General features: G+C 47.3%; 1 protein-coding gene across 1 annotated transcript; it reads left to right on the top strand.

The window, feature by feature from the left end:
* The first annotated feature begins 283 nt into the window (after nucleotides 1-283).
* LOC144165667 (neprilysin-like) lies at nucleotides 284-2,437 on the top strand. Its single transcript, XM_077695481.1, has one exon. It carries the CDS (start codon nucleotides 334-336, stop codon nucleotides 2,341-2,343), a length of 2,010 nt encoding a protein of 669 aa, XP_077551607.1. The 5' UTR covers nucleotides 284-333; the 3' UTR covers nucleotides 2,344-2,437.
* The last annotated feature ends 13,825 nt before the right edge of the window (nucleotides 2,438-16,262 follow it).

The following is a 16,262-nucleotide window of genomic DNA, read 5'->3' as shown; positions in this document are numbered from 1 at the left end:
GATCCCTAGAGACATTGATCACATACTTGACAACATACTATACAGGCTTTAACCCCGCTTGAGGAACCTCTCATTCATTTTTTTATCTGCGTAATGCGTTGTAATCCAGGCTGTTAAGGCGTTTCTGCTGCAATCGACAAATAAAACTATTTGTGGGAGCCAGCAGCGCTGCTGAAGGACTCTATCATGCGTTCCAATATTGTGACTGGCAGTTTGGTGCAGTTGTGTCCTAGAACTAAGAATTTGTACGATGCTTCCAATGCGCAGGTTGTTTCTCCCCTGACCAACCAATCATCAAAAAAGGTTTGCACGGCCGTCAAGTTGGCGGTAATCATGGCGCTGATCCTGTGTGCTGTGGTCGCCATGCTCATGGTTTTCTTCTGGTCTAAGGCCACGGTCTGCCACAACTGTGACTTCTGCAACAGTGATGACTGCCAACGCCACGAGGCTTTAATCAGCGCAAACCTTAACAGGAGCATCGATCCGTGCTATGACTTCAGTGCATATGTGTGCTCTGCATGGCAAGCTTCTAGTACGTACCGCAGCGGGTCACCCTCATCGCAGCAGGACATTGTTGACGCGTGGGCGAAGGATTTCGAGTCTATACTGCGAAAGGGCCAAGCGCACGCTAGGGAGGGGGAGAGGGCGCTTAGAATGCTAAATTTCTGCACAGAGACGAGTGCCCGAAACCTAACTGATGACGTTCGTGCACTCCGAAACTTCATGTCCGACCGCAAGATGCGCTGGCCAGGACAGCCTATTCCAGATTCCCAGCCACTTGGAGTTTTGCTAGATCTAGACTTCAATTGGGGTGTAGGGCTGTGGTTCCGAGTCCGGTTTCTTCGGAAACCAGGTGGTGGGAACTATTCTTTGGCTATCAGTCCGACGCGGCGTGTTCCTGATTGGTTGAAGGTTTACGAAAGGCTTGTGTCTAATGGTATGTTCTATGGCTATTGGAGAAAGTATTACGAACTTCTTGCATCGCGAGAAGAGGTGAATGCTACGCTGGACCTGAGCAATAGAACAGCACATATGCAAATAAGTGTCCTTCGGGAACTCGGCAATGCAGGCTATGAGAGCACACCGTCACTTACCGAAGTCGTTGTCAAGAATATCAGTTTTTACACCCCAAATATTCCGCCAGAAGAATGGACGTCATTGCTAAATGAAAATTTGAAGGTCGATCATGTGTTCACGGGTGAAGACTGCATCATTGTAACGCCTGCCACACTACTGGCTGCATTGAATAATATTTTCGCGACCTTCAAAAAAGAAGAGATACTCGAGACGATCGCTTGGTTTTTTGTGCAGGAGGTAGCGCCCATCATTGACCCCAATCTAGTGTCACCGGTATATGTTAAGACAGTAGCCGAGGGAGGTCTCCCGGCTTCCTTGGAGCAGCGAGTGGCTTTCTGTAAGGCACAGGTTGAAGGAGCATACCGGCCTCTCATCATATCCCTCTACACGGTTTCCAACTTTCCAGCTGAACAGCGCGAGGATATAAACACGATTCTCCGTGAAATACGCAAAGTTGCTGTGACCAAACTTAACGCTATTACCTGGCTAGATTCGGAGTCGAAACGCCTTGCATCGGAGAAGCTCAATGCATCCATATTGGACCTGTGGCCTCCAGAAGACCTATTAGGCAATACGGCGCTAACCATCATGCACCAAGCCTTCCCAAACAAAACTCGTAGCTTTGCCGTCTTCTGGATGGAAGCACGAAAATCTGTGCGGGACCTATTCAATGATTACAAGTACCAAGAAGCGCTGGATATGCAGGCCAACCTGGCGCTCCCACTAGTGGATTATGACTACCTATTGAACAGCGTGCGCATATCGGTGCAAACGATGACACCGCCTGTCTTTTACGCACACGGTACATTAGCCATGTTTTATGGAGGACTGGGATATCTTTACGCCAGCCATTTGATGCGGGCTCTTGACACTGTGGGGCTACGCATTACCACAACCGGGGACATGAGCGGCCTGTGGCTCTCGTCTACTTGGCGCCACGCGGTTTTCGATGGAGACAAGTGCTTTGGCGAAAATCAGAGCTACTTCCCGGAGATACCAGCCCTTGAGGTAACCTACGCCGCACTCGAGCAGGCGCTCGTCCAGAGCAAGAACCGGCAGCAGCGATTGCCTGATGGCTTTTCTGAGCGGCAGATGTTCTTCGTTACCATGTGTTTTATTATGTGCAGCCGGCAGGGCACACAGCCCAACGGCGACTGCAACAAAGCCGTAATGAATTTCCGCCCATTTGCCGAAGAGTTTCATTGTCCCCACAACTCTAGAATGAAGCCAAGGAAGCAGTGCTCCTTCTTCGGTGAAAACGTCTAAGGACTTTTTTTCTTTCCGTATTTCTTATTATAACTACTGGCATAGTTCTGCATAAAACATACATTTTTATAGGCTACCACAAGCGGTCTTTCTATCGAGCAGCATTGAGAGGCTAATATTTTGCGACTTTATGAATTATATGTCACGTTTTATTTGCCAGACGACTCAATAGTATGTAAGGTAGTTTTCGATGTTTTGGCCTTTGGGTCCAGCAACTTGCAGCGCCTGTTTGCTCTCCCAGAGGAAGAAATCTCGTGTTTTTTTACTACGTTTTTAATTAAGGAGACTGTAAATCGTGTACCCATTCAGGTGGTAACTATGCCAAGGAAATTCACCATTACGCAGTATCTGCGCATTAATGTAGTGAGCAGAGCGCGCCTCCATTTTAGAGATGGGTGGTAAGGTCGGTGTGGCACCCGTTTGCACCTATCAGCTTGTATAGTACGCATGGGTTTTGCGTGGCTGCAACTTCTACGCTCGGACTGACCGGTTTCGATGCTTGAGTGCATCGAAAAGATGTTCTGCCTTAGTTCAAATTAATTATTAGATCTCTTGTTAGCTCTTGAAGTACGCCTCGGAAATAAGAATAATTTATGAACAAATCTGGGTAAGTTGTTTTTGCTATGTTATCTTTGAAGCCCAATGCTCAGAGCCGCGTAATATATGTATTCAAAGTTTGTAAGCTTCAAGTATTCTTGAGAAAATACTAAACAGACCTGACGGGCTAGCCTCCAAGGCTGAGCCCTTAACAGTGCAGGCTTCAGCTATAGTATCACACAGCAGCAAATAAAACGCACGCTTTCGTTGCATGGTTTTTTCCATCTGTTTTATGTCGCTTCTGAGCCCAACACATTTTATTCTTTTTAAAGTCATCAGAGTCCCAGATATGGGTTTAGGAATGTTTGGAAGGCTAATGGAGTTCCATGGACATTTGCTGTTAAATACACAGCATTCAAGTCTTTAGAAAGCGCCTTTCATTATTTCTACACGCGAGGCAGGTAGTCCATGTCCACGAAGTGTGTTGCTGACGCGTCTGCATTTGCACGTAAAGTGCAACTGCACATACCTCGTTGTTGCTATCCTCAATAGCTCCTGTATACCTGCTACCCATAAGCGTCAGCCGGATTTTATCATGAGGGGGCAAACCCGTCAAACCCATTACATTGTGGAGGTAGAGGGACAGGGCGGAGAAGAAGGGGCAAAGGAGGTCCCCCTGCAGTCTTTGACTTCGGGGCCTCCTCCTGTATATACCCATTGTATGTTGTTTCTTTGTGATGAATAAAGCACCACCATCGAATCGAATTGCGCAGGCATGGCTTGGAGACACGGGGGGGCTTTTTGCGGCCCCCTGCCGACGCCCATGCGTCTACCCCAGATATACCTTGTATGACTCCCATCTGGTAGTCCCTCATGCGCCGCGGTGGCTGAATAGCTAAGGCGTTTTGCTGCTGAGACCAACAACGCGAGTTCGATCCCGGACGCCTTCACCGTTTTTCTCATGTAGGCGAAAACCAAAAACGCCCGTTTGTCGAGGCTAAAGCGCAGGTTAAAGACGCTAAGCGAGTCTAAATGAATCCGTAATACGCTGCTTCAGCGCGCCTCATAGCCCACATGCAGCTTCGGCGTGTTAAAACCCAAATATTGAATTTTTTTGTGTAATTCCTGTGCATAAAACCGTCAATAAATTATTTCCTTTACAGGGTGTTACATCGATACCTGGGATACTTCAAAAACTTTTCCTGAGCGAACCGCTGCCTCGTTGGTTCTCAAACTTCACATGAAGGCCGAATTTTGTGGCCTCTTTTCTTTAACACCGGGAACAACGGTGGTACATGTTTATGCAGAAAATAAATGAAAACGATCTCCACGATTAATCGTTGTCAATACCAGTCATCAGCTTTCAGATCCTCTGTCGTCGGCTGTGCCAGGTGATTCCGCTTTCCAGATACGCCATGCCACACGCACATACACGTACTCACGAAATAATAAGTGAAACGAGAACAGGGCAACAAACGTGTACAGAGAATCACCACCCTGTATTCAGAAAGCGGGGCAACCTGACACAGCAGACGGCAGAGAATCTGAAACAATATGACTGGTATTGACAACTATTGTAAACTATCATCAGCTGTAAACTATTATGGGGTCATAAACTATCGACAAAAGAGGGTTTATGAGCGTCTGCTACCTCATTTGGCTCCGCAGAGTTAGTACTACCGTGTATCGCCATCGCGCGTTCCGTTTTGCATATCCCAAGTGGTGCCGTTGTTCCAAAGTCAGCTAGCGCGTTCAAATTGTCGGCCATTTTCCCAGAGGGGAAAACATTTTATTTATTTTCTGTATAAACATGCAAGTAGCGTCGTTGTTTCCGGTTTTAAACAAAATAGACTACAACATGCGACCTTCGTGTGAAGTTTGAGCGCGAACGGAGCAGCGGTTCACGCAGGGAAAAAATTTAAATTGCTTCATTTAACGATGTAACACCCTATGCTACGAGTATTTGACAGAGGAAAAAGTGCCCAAGCATCGGACTTTTCCGATAATCGGCTCCTACCTGATAAAATTCTGATCGGCTCCTACCTGACAAATTCTGGCTGACAAAATTCTCTTAAAGAATGACATTGTTGCGTGCGGCAAGATTTTTTCTGCGAGTAATATTTTGCCTACACAAGATAGTAAAATCTCAACGACTTTTATGAAAGTAGTGGTGGATGCTTGCTGTCCCCAGACTCCTGTCTCAGATTTTAATCTCTGTGGAGCCTCGCAGAACTGTCTCCAAAAGATCATATTCAGTACGTGCCAAAGTTTTACCTTCAGCGAAAAGTGCACTAGAAAATTTTGCGCAATTGAGTTTCGAGCAATGAGTTTTGAAAGCAGTGTCATATTCACAAATCACAGTCGTGAATTGGTAGGCGCAAAAGGGCGCGGAACCACGTTAAAAAACAAGCTATTTTCGTGTACCCTTTTGACTTTATGTACTGATTTGGAAACTTGACAAGTACTATAACACAAAATGTCAGCGAAACCTCTGAAGTAACCGGAAAGCGCTACGAAACTGGAGTTTCAGCGCAACCAACGCCTCCTAAGTTTTTTTTAGGAGGCGTTGGCGCAACTGAGGGGAATCCATCTGGGTAGTTTGTATTTTGTAGTGTAGATGCCGCTACGAGTCCGGCAAACAGTATGCGCCCGGCCTGCTCCCCGCCGGGCGAGGTCCCTGGTGTTGCTCTCAGTAGTTCTTGTTGCATGTAGGAGATGGCGCCACGCATCCTGCAAAACAGTATGCGCTCGTAGTCGCGCTTTTTTCAAAAAATATTATTGCTCGTTCGAACTTTGTACCGAAGGCATTCACTTTGTTAACCCAATGGATGGCGTTACAAATCGCTGTGTCAAGAGGTGGAATGTGAATACACCGGTCAACATAATACAACAAAATTAGCCTTAAACCAGCATTCCGATGAAATAACCGACCAGACATTTTATTTAATTTTAATCTTAATGGCTGCCAAAGAACTACAACGGTGACTAATTCCAGGTTCCAGAATTAAGCATAAATAAGCCGAAATATCAATTTCGACATTCATACAGTCTGAATTGTGGCAAAGTAACGAGACAATTGTGAACCTACAGCTGCATTCATGCACACGCAAAAAAAAAAGGGCTTGCACCCTCCGCTTTTGGCTGCTCGGCTCTGGGCTGCTGCTGCAGATCCTCTAGCTGAGTTCGCACTGAATTACGCTGAGCTTGGCAATTAAAACCAATCACCTATGCTCTCCTTCCGCTTATCCCAACAGGTTTTCGGGATGAACACCACATAGCGTGAAAATTCGCCTGCTGAATTTCGAGAAATCCCCTACGCTGGCTCTAAGGGCTTTCCTTTGATTTTTGGAAAGTACCGTCGCTATCCTGCCCGCCACCCATGGGCGTCGGCAGGGGGGTGGAAAAGGGGATGATGATGATGATGATGATTGATGATTGCTATTGGTTTCCCCTTTGAAGCGGGGTGATGACATGTCATCTTACCAAAAAGGACTAATATAACCATGTTTTACACTCTTGGTTTAATACTAGCGCTGCTTAGGGCAGGCACTAAAGCTTATTAGGCCCGAAATACTTTCTTTTCCCTGTTACAGGTGGTAACTGTCCTAGGCAATATTCCCCTCTCTGCTTTTCGTCCACCAGCATTCTAATCTTCTTTTCGTCCCCTCGACAGCCTTGAAATTAACTTCCTCTCTGATACCCTTAAATCCTAGGGCTTCTGGAAGCCCAATATTCCCTTCATGCAGATTTGGATGGATACCCTCACATTCTAACACTATGTGCCGCATAGTTTCTGTTTCTTTTCCGCAGACCACACATACCCCATCATTTTGTCAATACTTCCCCACAAAACTCTTAGTTCGCCGGCAACCTGCTCTAGCCTCATTGATTGATTGATTGTTGGGTTTAACGCGCCGACGCAACGCAGGCGATGAGGCGCGCCGTAGTGGAGGGCTCCGGATTAATTTTGACCACCTGGGGATCTTTATCGTGCGCCGAAATCTCGTACACACGGGCGTTTTTGCTTTTCGCCTCCATCAGAAAAGCGGCCGCCGCGGCCGGGAATCGAACCCGCGACCTCGTGCTCAGAAGCGCAACGCCTTAGCCACTGAGCCATCACGGCGGGTCTGCTCTAGCCTCAAAAAGCAAAGCACTGCCCTGGGAATTATCGTAGAAATTTTCCTTTCTGATGTTCATTTTCTCAGCCCTGTACATCTCTAACGACGTTTTAGCTTCCATTTTTTCCCTCCATTTATTCGTTTCAATCTGCCTTGCCTCTTTTTTGGTTACCTTGGCTGTTTTGGATTCTCCACTGTTCTTTCCGTATTTCATCGTTAGCCTTCTCGTCTTTCTTAACCACTGCGTGTCCACGCTTTTCAAGTATAGGTACCTAAAAACCTTAGCTTCCCACCTTCGTTGATCCATTGTCCTCAACCTCATCTCAAAGCATATTTTACTCTGAGCTTCTCTAACTTCAAACGACGCCCAGCCCATATCTCCCTGAACTGCTTCGTTAGTTGTTTTTCCATGCGCGCCTAAGGCCAAACGTCCTACCGTTCTCTGGTTTACTTCAAGGCCTGATAGAACGTCTGATTTTAAGCAGAGTACAGCATTCGCAAACGTGATACCCGGAACCATTACTCCTTTCCACATTCCTCTTACTACTTCATATTTGTTATACCCCCATAGAGCTCTATGCTTCATTATAGCTGCGTTTCGCTTTCCCTTAACCTTAAGTTGCTCCTCGTGAGTACTTAAGTAGTTATCCCCTTCGTTTATCCACACTCCCAAATATTTATATTCCTTCACTCTAGGTAATTCGCCTTGCTGGATAGACACTACGTCGGTGGTAGCGTCATTGAAAACCATTATTCCTGATTTTTCTGCACTGAAATTTAACCCGAGGTTAGGGGCTTCCTGGCCGCTAATATTTATTAGCCGTTGCATATCGGTTTGGTTATCAGTAAAAGAACAATGTCGTCTGCGTATAACATTCCCGGAATATGCTGTTGTACCACTTCGCCTTGCAGCATATGGGTTAGGCTAAACCCTACTTGACTTTCTTCCAGTTTCTTTTCTAACCCTGCCATGTAAAGCATGAACAGTATTGGGATCAAAGGGCATCCCTGTTTCAGTCCCCGATGGATGTTGACCTGCTGGGCGCATTTCTGTCCTTCCCAAGTAAGGTGCACTCTATTGTCTTTATAGATTGCTATAAGGGACTGTACTAACTCGTCATCTAATCGCTAGAGTTTCAGCATTCTCCACAGCCGTTCTCTGTTTACGTTGTCATATGCCCCTTTAATGTCCAAGAACGTAATCCATAGTGGTCTATTCTGTGCTTTCGCAATTTCAATGCATTGCGTTATCACGAACAGATTGTCAACCAGTCGCCTGTCTTGTCTAAATCCATTCTGCAGTTCCCCAAGTACTTCATTTTCTTCCATCCATGTGGAATTTCGGATTTTATCGCCTGCATTACGAATCTATACACCACTGACGTTACTATGTGTGGTCTGTATGAATCAATACTGGCTTTGTCTACTCTGCCTTTATATATTAAATTCATCCTACTTTCTAACCAGTCCTCTGGTATTTGTTTGGTTCTTACCCCTCCACCCCCCCCCCCCCAAATAGAAACAGCACTTGCCCCCCCCCCCCCCTCCCCCCCCTTCGCGCTCATCTCAGCCCCGCGGCTCCATTCGTGGTTGATTTTTTTCCCGCTGAAATTGGTGATCAGAACCTTTCCAGAATTTTAATTGCAACCACAATATAAATAAAATCTAAGTACCGAAAACCGAAGTAGGCCCCATAAACAAAGCTAAGCCAGCCACCCCTGTGCGCATTTATCGTGTAACTTCTGCTTGAAGTATTTTTCGTAGAAAACAGTTTTAAAGCAAAGCCCCCTCTACCCCCAGGGGTTCTTTCGCGACCGTTGGGGTCACCAGAAAACTCCAGCGAAAAAAGTAAAGAATTTAATGGCACCGCCGGGAATCGAACCTGGAACTAATAGACTAACAAAGCGGAGTCCGTTGTCTTACCGATTTAGCTACGAGCCCTTTTTTTTTCTTTATTGCATATAGAACAAAAAGTCACATCAATGACTACGACGCTGGTTTATTAATATTAATTACTTCCTTCAGCATACTGACATTCTGAGCAAAGTACTTGCCGACAGTTTTCGCGTGATCATCAGAGTGGCGCACCGCCATACGACTCAGCCAGATGGCGTGTAGGCCCAAAAGCATTATCAGATCGTACGGCACACTCTCTTGTTTTTCTACTGGAATGAAACGGATTCCATGCGGTGTCACAGGCAAGTCTTTTTTCAGGGTACGCTGAAGGACGTCCCAAAAAAATACGGCATCCCAGCACTCTAGGTAAATGTGGTCTAGTGTTTCGGGTTTTTTACACAACAGACAAACTGTTGTCCATGGCACAAACAACCCTTTTTCAGCCATCCATGTTTTGACTAGAAGAGTTCCCGAATGAAGCCTAAAAAAGAATGTTTTCATACACGCTGGGACTGCCATCTTTTTGACGCGACACAGTAAATCTTGCCCTGGCCCAATGCGGTACATAGTTCTGTATAGCGGTACTGGAAAAAGAATATCTCTAAGATCTTCTGACAGACGTTTTCTTGAAACACTTGAAAGGTATTCAAGAGAAAACCTTACATCGAGGAATCTCAAAGCTTGAACGGTTTCCTTCAGGTAACCTTTCAACGTGTAACGTTCATCAACACTAGAAACAACAAACTGCGGGAGTGAACCCCCCAAGACACTTAGTAGAAATGTGCGAAGAAAGGCATCACTCGCGTCGCGAAGAAACATGAATCTGCTGACAAGTCGTCGCAAAAACAGGTGTGATAAGCCCACCCCTCCCGCTCGCACTTTACGAAAGAGATTCGTACGGCTGGTTCTTTCCCATTGGGAACCTCAGATAAATACATAAAAAATACGGTGCAGTTTCTGCGCATTTACAAGCGAACAGTGTATTACTTGCATCACATACCATAGCTTGGCCAGGAAGAACATGTTGCAGGCAGTGGCACGAGCGAAACATCGATAGGTTGCGGCCTCCCCACCTCGTTGCCTTTTCACGCAACCTTACTGCTTCTTCCTGCCAATGCTTGCTACTGTCTTGGTAGCACTCAAGCGGTGCACCAAGATATATTTTCGGCACCTGAAACCACTGGATGTTTTCAAAAAGCTCTGGTTTTGTGGGCCATGCTCCGTGCCACAGTCCCGAACATTTTTCCCAGTTTACAGCACTACAGGTTTGTGCGCAGAAATATTTTGTAATCTCCGTCACTTTTTGAAAGCTCTCTTTATCTATAACAAACACTGCCACGTCGTCCGCATAAGTGAACAACCGCACTTCACTTGAGTTGAAACTAAATCCCCTAATTCCAGTACTTTGGATTATTTTCAAACAAAAAGGCTCTTAAAACATGCAAAAAAGGAGGGGCGACATCGGACAACCTTGCCTAACTTACGATAACACAGAAAAGCATTTGCTGACCTTTTTGTTTATAACTAACTGTGTAGTACATCCCTGGTAAGCCATATGCACTCCATTGTATAGCACGTCCCCCACATTTGCATGTTTCATAATACAGAATAACACTTCGTGACACACTCTATCGAAGACTTTTTCAAGGTCAATCTGCATCATCTCAACGTGGCGGCACATCAAATCACAGCATTCCAAGACACTCCGAGCAACATGGATATTGGTGACCATACTTCGCCCCTTAATGCCGCTCGTCTGATGTGGCCCAACTAAGGTCGTTATGACTGTTTGGAACCTTTTCGCTAAAATTTTCATCAGTATTTTATAATCGACGTTCGCTTACTTGATCGGGCGGTAGCCATTAACTGACTGCAGTTTAACCGAATCATGACATTTGGGTGATAGAACCGTATATGTTCGGGAAAATGTCACCGGGAAAATATTATTCTCATATGCTTCTCTAAAAACGTTCAGCAATATAAGCGAAACTCTATCGTTGAACGCCTTGTAAAACTCCGCATTTATGCCATCCGGTCCTGGCGTTTTACCCCCCTGCAATTCGTCAATTGCTTTTATCACTTCGCTGAGTGTAAGCGGCTGTTCTAAGTCTTTCCTGACGTCATCTTCTAACTGCGGTATCAACGGAAGAAAATCTCTTTTGCAATCTTCTATTCGCGGAGCACAATGACCAAACAGTTTCTCATAATGCTCCGCAAATGCCTTTTCTATGTTGTTTGTAAATGTTCCGCGAAAAACTATTTGTATGTATGTATGTTTGTGTTTATTGGCGCAAGGGTAACTAGGACCAAAGAGCGCCAACGAAAAACTATTTCCTTAATTTCATTTTTTGTTCATATTTTCTTTCGTCGCCTAACGCCCTTTTAGTGGGTGTTTACCCAGCTAATAATCTTTCGCCACGGGCAGGCACTGTGGCTCGCTGATAGCGAACTTTATCTATTGCCTCTAGTTTGCCTTTTATAGCTGCTATATCTTCTCCAAATAAACCCGGCATTGCGCTCTCTAGTACAAGTAACTGGTGTAGATTATTGCGCAATTTTTTTTTTTTTTTACCGCTGCTCTTTCTAGCCGTTTTAATGTGGTTTACCTGGCTAGTGCACACAACTTTACGTCCTGCTTTATTAATTCCCATTTCTCTGCCCAGGAAGGACCCACTGCGCTTTCGTGATCGACGAAAAATTTCTCAACTTTTTCTTTAAACCCGGAATCTTTCAATAATCTACAGTTTAATTTCCACAGTTCCCAAGAAAACTTCTTACCCTCTTTTCTGCCGCCTACCATGAAGGACACGAGACAATGATCACTGAAAGATACATCCTTTACGCTGTAGTTCGAACACATTGACACCAGGTTCAGGCTCACGTATGCTCTGTCTAGGCGAGCGTGGCTAGCGCCTTGGAAGTGCGTAAATCTTAAACAGTTTTCGTTTGACGCAATGTGAGCAACGTTTTCCATTTCATGGCCTTCTAACATTTCATAAAGGAATTCGGCGCTTCTATCCTTCTGTCTAAGCCCGCCTATTCGGTCTTCTCTCGCACAAACGCAGTTAAAGTCTCTCAAAAGCATTACATGTTTTTCGCAATTTAAATAGGTTTCAATGTTAGCTACGAGCCCACGCGAAGACAGGGAAGACAGTTGGTACACTCACCAAGCACATCTACGGGTTTACCCTATGCGTTATCGCTGAATGCCACGTGAAAGCGTCACGCGACCACTCACGCCCATCTAGCGGACCTGTGCGCACCTTGCTCATGTGCTAAGAGTTACAAAAATTAAAGTAAGCTCACACCAGTGCATGGCATCTCACTTCTAGTACGCCAATGTGCTAAAGCCTGTGGCCTCCAGTGTTCACGCAAATAATCACAGCTCGTTGTCGTCCGCCCTCACGCCAAACCAAGGAATACATTCAAATACTCCTTGATGGCCAGGCCATCACTCCAAGTCCCAGCATCAAGATCCTGGGCCTACATCTCGAGGCTAACACCAAGAGTGACGTCTCCTTGCAGCGCCTCGAAAATAGCATTAATCAAATCATACACATGATCAGGCGAGTTGCCACCAAGAAGCGAGGCCTAAAGGAATCCGGTACCTTTCGATTAATTGAAGCTTTTGTCCTCTCGAGAGTTACTTACGTCAACCCCTGTCTTCTTCTCGACAAGGAAGACATAGAGATGCTTTATAAAATGATTAGAAAGGCGGTAGAGCAGGCCATTGGTCTTCTCATGAGTGCGTCCACACAGAGGCTGCTTAGCACGGGGCTCCACCACACGGTGGAAGAGCTGATAGAAGGCCATCTTTCTAACCAGAAGGTCCGACTCAAAACTGCGATGGGTAACCGCATGCTTCACCAGATTGGCCCGGCAGCCCAGAATGTCACTCCGCTTGGCGTACTCCCTGACTATTGGCGACTAAAACTAAATATGCTCCCTTTGCTTAGAAATATGAACCCCTCACATGACGAGGGTCACCGAAAAGCACGGGTTTAAGCGCTAAACACCACCCTCGGTGGGGATTATGCAGTTATCTACAGAGACTCCTTCAAACATCGAGGGCAGCCATACGCCATCATCGTGGCTACCGCCAGAACCAACCTCCTTGCGTGTACCTCGCTTAGGACCCAAGAAATGACGGCAGCAGAAGAGGCAGCCATCACCTTGGCTCTCGCTCAACCAGGGGTTCGGAGGGTAGTCTTCGATTCCCAGCAAGCCTACTGGAATTACCAGTAGGGTTGGGTGTCCTGACCTGCACTGCGCGTGCTAAAAAAACCACTCCCCAAACGGTTCCATTCAGCTCATGTGGACATCCCCTCACGCTTCAATGGAGGGCAACAAATACGCCCACCCAACAAGCCTGCGCTTTTACCTCCGTGCTATGGAGCTGCACGAGGACAGTCACCCGCTTGTCACGTTCAGGGAGATAACCCAGCATTATCGCCTTCTGAGACAGACCGTACCTTAACAAACTACACTACGGCTCATACAATACGGGCTCCTTCCCACAGCCTACGCGGCTTCACTTAATGTATCCGAATCGCTACGACGCTGAGTGTAAATTTTGCTCAGAAGTAGGAACACTCCGCCCCCTAATCGGGGTGTGCGACTTTAGCCCTGAGCACCCTCCTCTCTTTCCGTCAACTACCCAACAAGAGCAATGGGAGATGCTGCTGTCCAGGCCCTCTCTACCTACCCAGCTTCAGCGGGTGGACAGAACACAGGCCGCGCGGTCTGCATATGGGCCCCACAGAAGAAGGAATCACTCCCCAGGGCTGCACTCTGGGCCGTTCAGAAATCTGAACAGAAGTATTACTTCCTCCTTCTCCTTCTCTGCCGCAAATCTCCTCGCCTCCGTCCGCGGCGTAGAGACGGAGAAGACAGATCGTCTAACACCGGGTTGGAGCTTATTTTAATTTTATAAAAAACGTTTCCACTCTTGTGCTACACCAATACAACTCAATCAAACACCGTTCATGCTTGATGCATTGATTTAGCCTTAACAAGAATATTTCTTTGAAGTAATAAATGGTGTGCCTAAGTACATTTCACTTCTCTCTGGTTTTGCTATTTGTAGAGCGATGTGAGCGAATTTAAGTGACGTCGCATGGGTAATCGTTATGGGTACCGTTTACAGCTTTGCTTTCCAACCACATTCACGGGGTGGATTGACGCGATTTTTTTTCTTCACACGAATTGTGGACCTACCTTGTCCATCCCAGGATGAGCTATACCTCGATTATTTGTTAACGGCGACCCTCGCCTAGCGGCAGGTGCTGAGCCACTCAAGGGCCATCATACGCTCTGCGAACGGCCGTCTTTGATTTGGTTGATTGTAGGGTCTAACGCGGCGACGCAACGCAGGCGAAGAGGCGCGCCGTAGTGGAGGGCTTCAGATTAATTTTGACCACCTGGGGATCTTTAACGTGCTCAAGCACATAACGCTTTCTCTAGCTCTGCAGTTTTTTTCTCTGTGTTCTGAAATGTATGATACGTTTCTACTGCTGCCAAAGGACAGATATTTTTGTTTAGACAATGAGCGCATTTCACTCATTGACGTGTTCTGTGGAAGTTGAACCATATTATAGCGTAGTACCGGGCTACATACGTATAAACCTAACTCTGGTTTCGTGGTTTCGGGGGGCCTAAACGATTTTTTTGTTCAAGTGATTGCTTTAACGTGCATTTCCACTATTGCTCTGTGTGACAGCTATGTTTCTCATGAATGTGCTCATGGAGTTCCAATTGATCTCAGTAACAAAGTAATGACAAGATGCAGCCGGAAACACTCCACGACCTCAGAAGAAATCGCCATAGCCCTCGCAGCCACTGCAGCTCAAGACTTTCTCACTGTGATGACTGACATCCCCGTGCCGCGAAAAGCGCTAGTATACGACGGAGGCGAAGTGGCGGTCCAAGATTAGGCGAAAGAAGCAAGGACGAGACCGCCGGGAGCACGCGGGGCGTGAAGCACGGGAGGATGATGGGCCTGCGGACCTAGTGGTGAGAGAGCACTGGAGGAAAGGGATAAAAGATTGCGCTCACGGGGCGGTTCGTGATCGAGTCAGGGGTTGGCTTGCTTCGAGGACCGAGAACCGTCCTCCACGAGCTGTCCCGGAAGAGCCGCCACTGCTACCCGTGACCCGGGTGCCTCTTTTCCGTGGTCTGTTCCAATTCCGAACCAAGGTTGGTGGACCGAGGCCTAGGCCGGCCAGCCACGGGTGCGCGTGTCGAGCGTTCCGAGCTGCGGTCACTGCATCTCGGCCGCCTCGACGGAAAAGGTCTTGGTGTGCCCCGACACGTTTTCGGGACCTCAGCACGCTCAACAGACGAGATCGAGGCCTTTCTTTAGCGGTCACGCCGTCGCAGCACCGAGCGGACTGGGACGTGAGCGCATCGGCTGTTTACCTTTGAACTCTTGTTCGGACTGTATCTTTTTTTCGTGTTTCGCGTGTGTTGCAGTTCGTGTTCCTAGCTTCTTTTTCAATCGTATGTGTCCGCATCAGAGTGTGTTTTTTTAATTGTTCCCAAGCAATGGCGTCACTTTTTCTTGATCCTCTACTGCGGGCCACACGCCCGCCGTCTTAACACGCGTCCTTACACTTACCATGGATTCTCAAGCTGCCTGTCACCATCACGCCACCGATCGCATTGCATCCTTAGTCCGCATTACCCTACAATCCACCCCAAATACCCCTGACCTCTACATTCTGTGGACTCTCTGGAGGGAATGGCGGCGGCTGATACTGCAGCCCGCGCGCATATCTACCGGCATTCCCCTCTAGCACATCGCCGTCACCGTCGGCAAAAAGACCATGCCGTGCCTCAGACCTATAAAGACATACCACAGCACTATTGCCTCGATCGCCGCACTTTACCATCGCCCCACGACAAGCTGACCAAAGTAGAAGCCCACTACCTACCGCCGATTTCACATGAACACATAACCCGCCGCGGTGGCTCAGTGGCTAAGGCTTTGCGCTGCTGAGCACGAGGTCGCGGGCGCGATTCCCGGCCGCGGCGGCTGCTTTTCTGATGGAGGTGATAAGCAAAAACACCCGTGTGTACGAGATTTCGGCGCACGTTGAAGATCCCTAGGCGGTCAAAATTAATCCGGGGCCCTCCACTACGGCGCGCCTTATCGCTTGCGTTGCGTCGGCGCGTTAAACCCCACGAATCAATCAATCAAATCAATCAATCATGAACTCATACCTACACGGCGCCCGTCACCACGCCCTCCACCCGACGTCCTACTTCGCAACCTGCAGATCCTCTCCCCGAACCTACACAGACTTCGCTGCTCGAAAGTGCCCGTCAGGCAGCGACCGCCCATGGACTTGTCGACTGAGAAGACCTCCG

Source organism: Haemaphysalis longicornis, unplaced genomic scaffold (genome assembly GCF_048455015.1).
Source record: "Haemaphysalis longicornis isolate Haplotype H1 unplaced genomic scaffold, Haemaphysalis longicornis Haplotype H1 scaffold_1, whole genome shotgun sequence".
In the NCBI taxonomy this organism is placed as follows: Eukaryota; Metazoa; Arthropoda; class Arachnida; order Ixodida; family Ixodidae; genus Haemaphysalis; species Haemaphysalis longicornis.
Note: the sequence above shows the minus strand (reverse complement) of the source record. Positions and strands in the feature narration are given on the sequence as shown.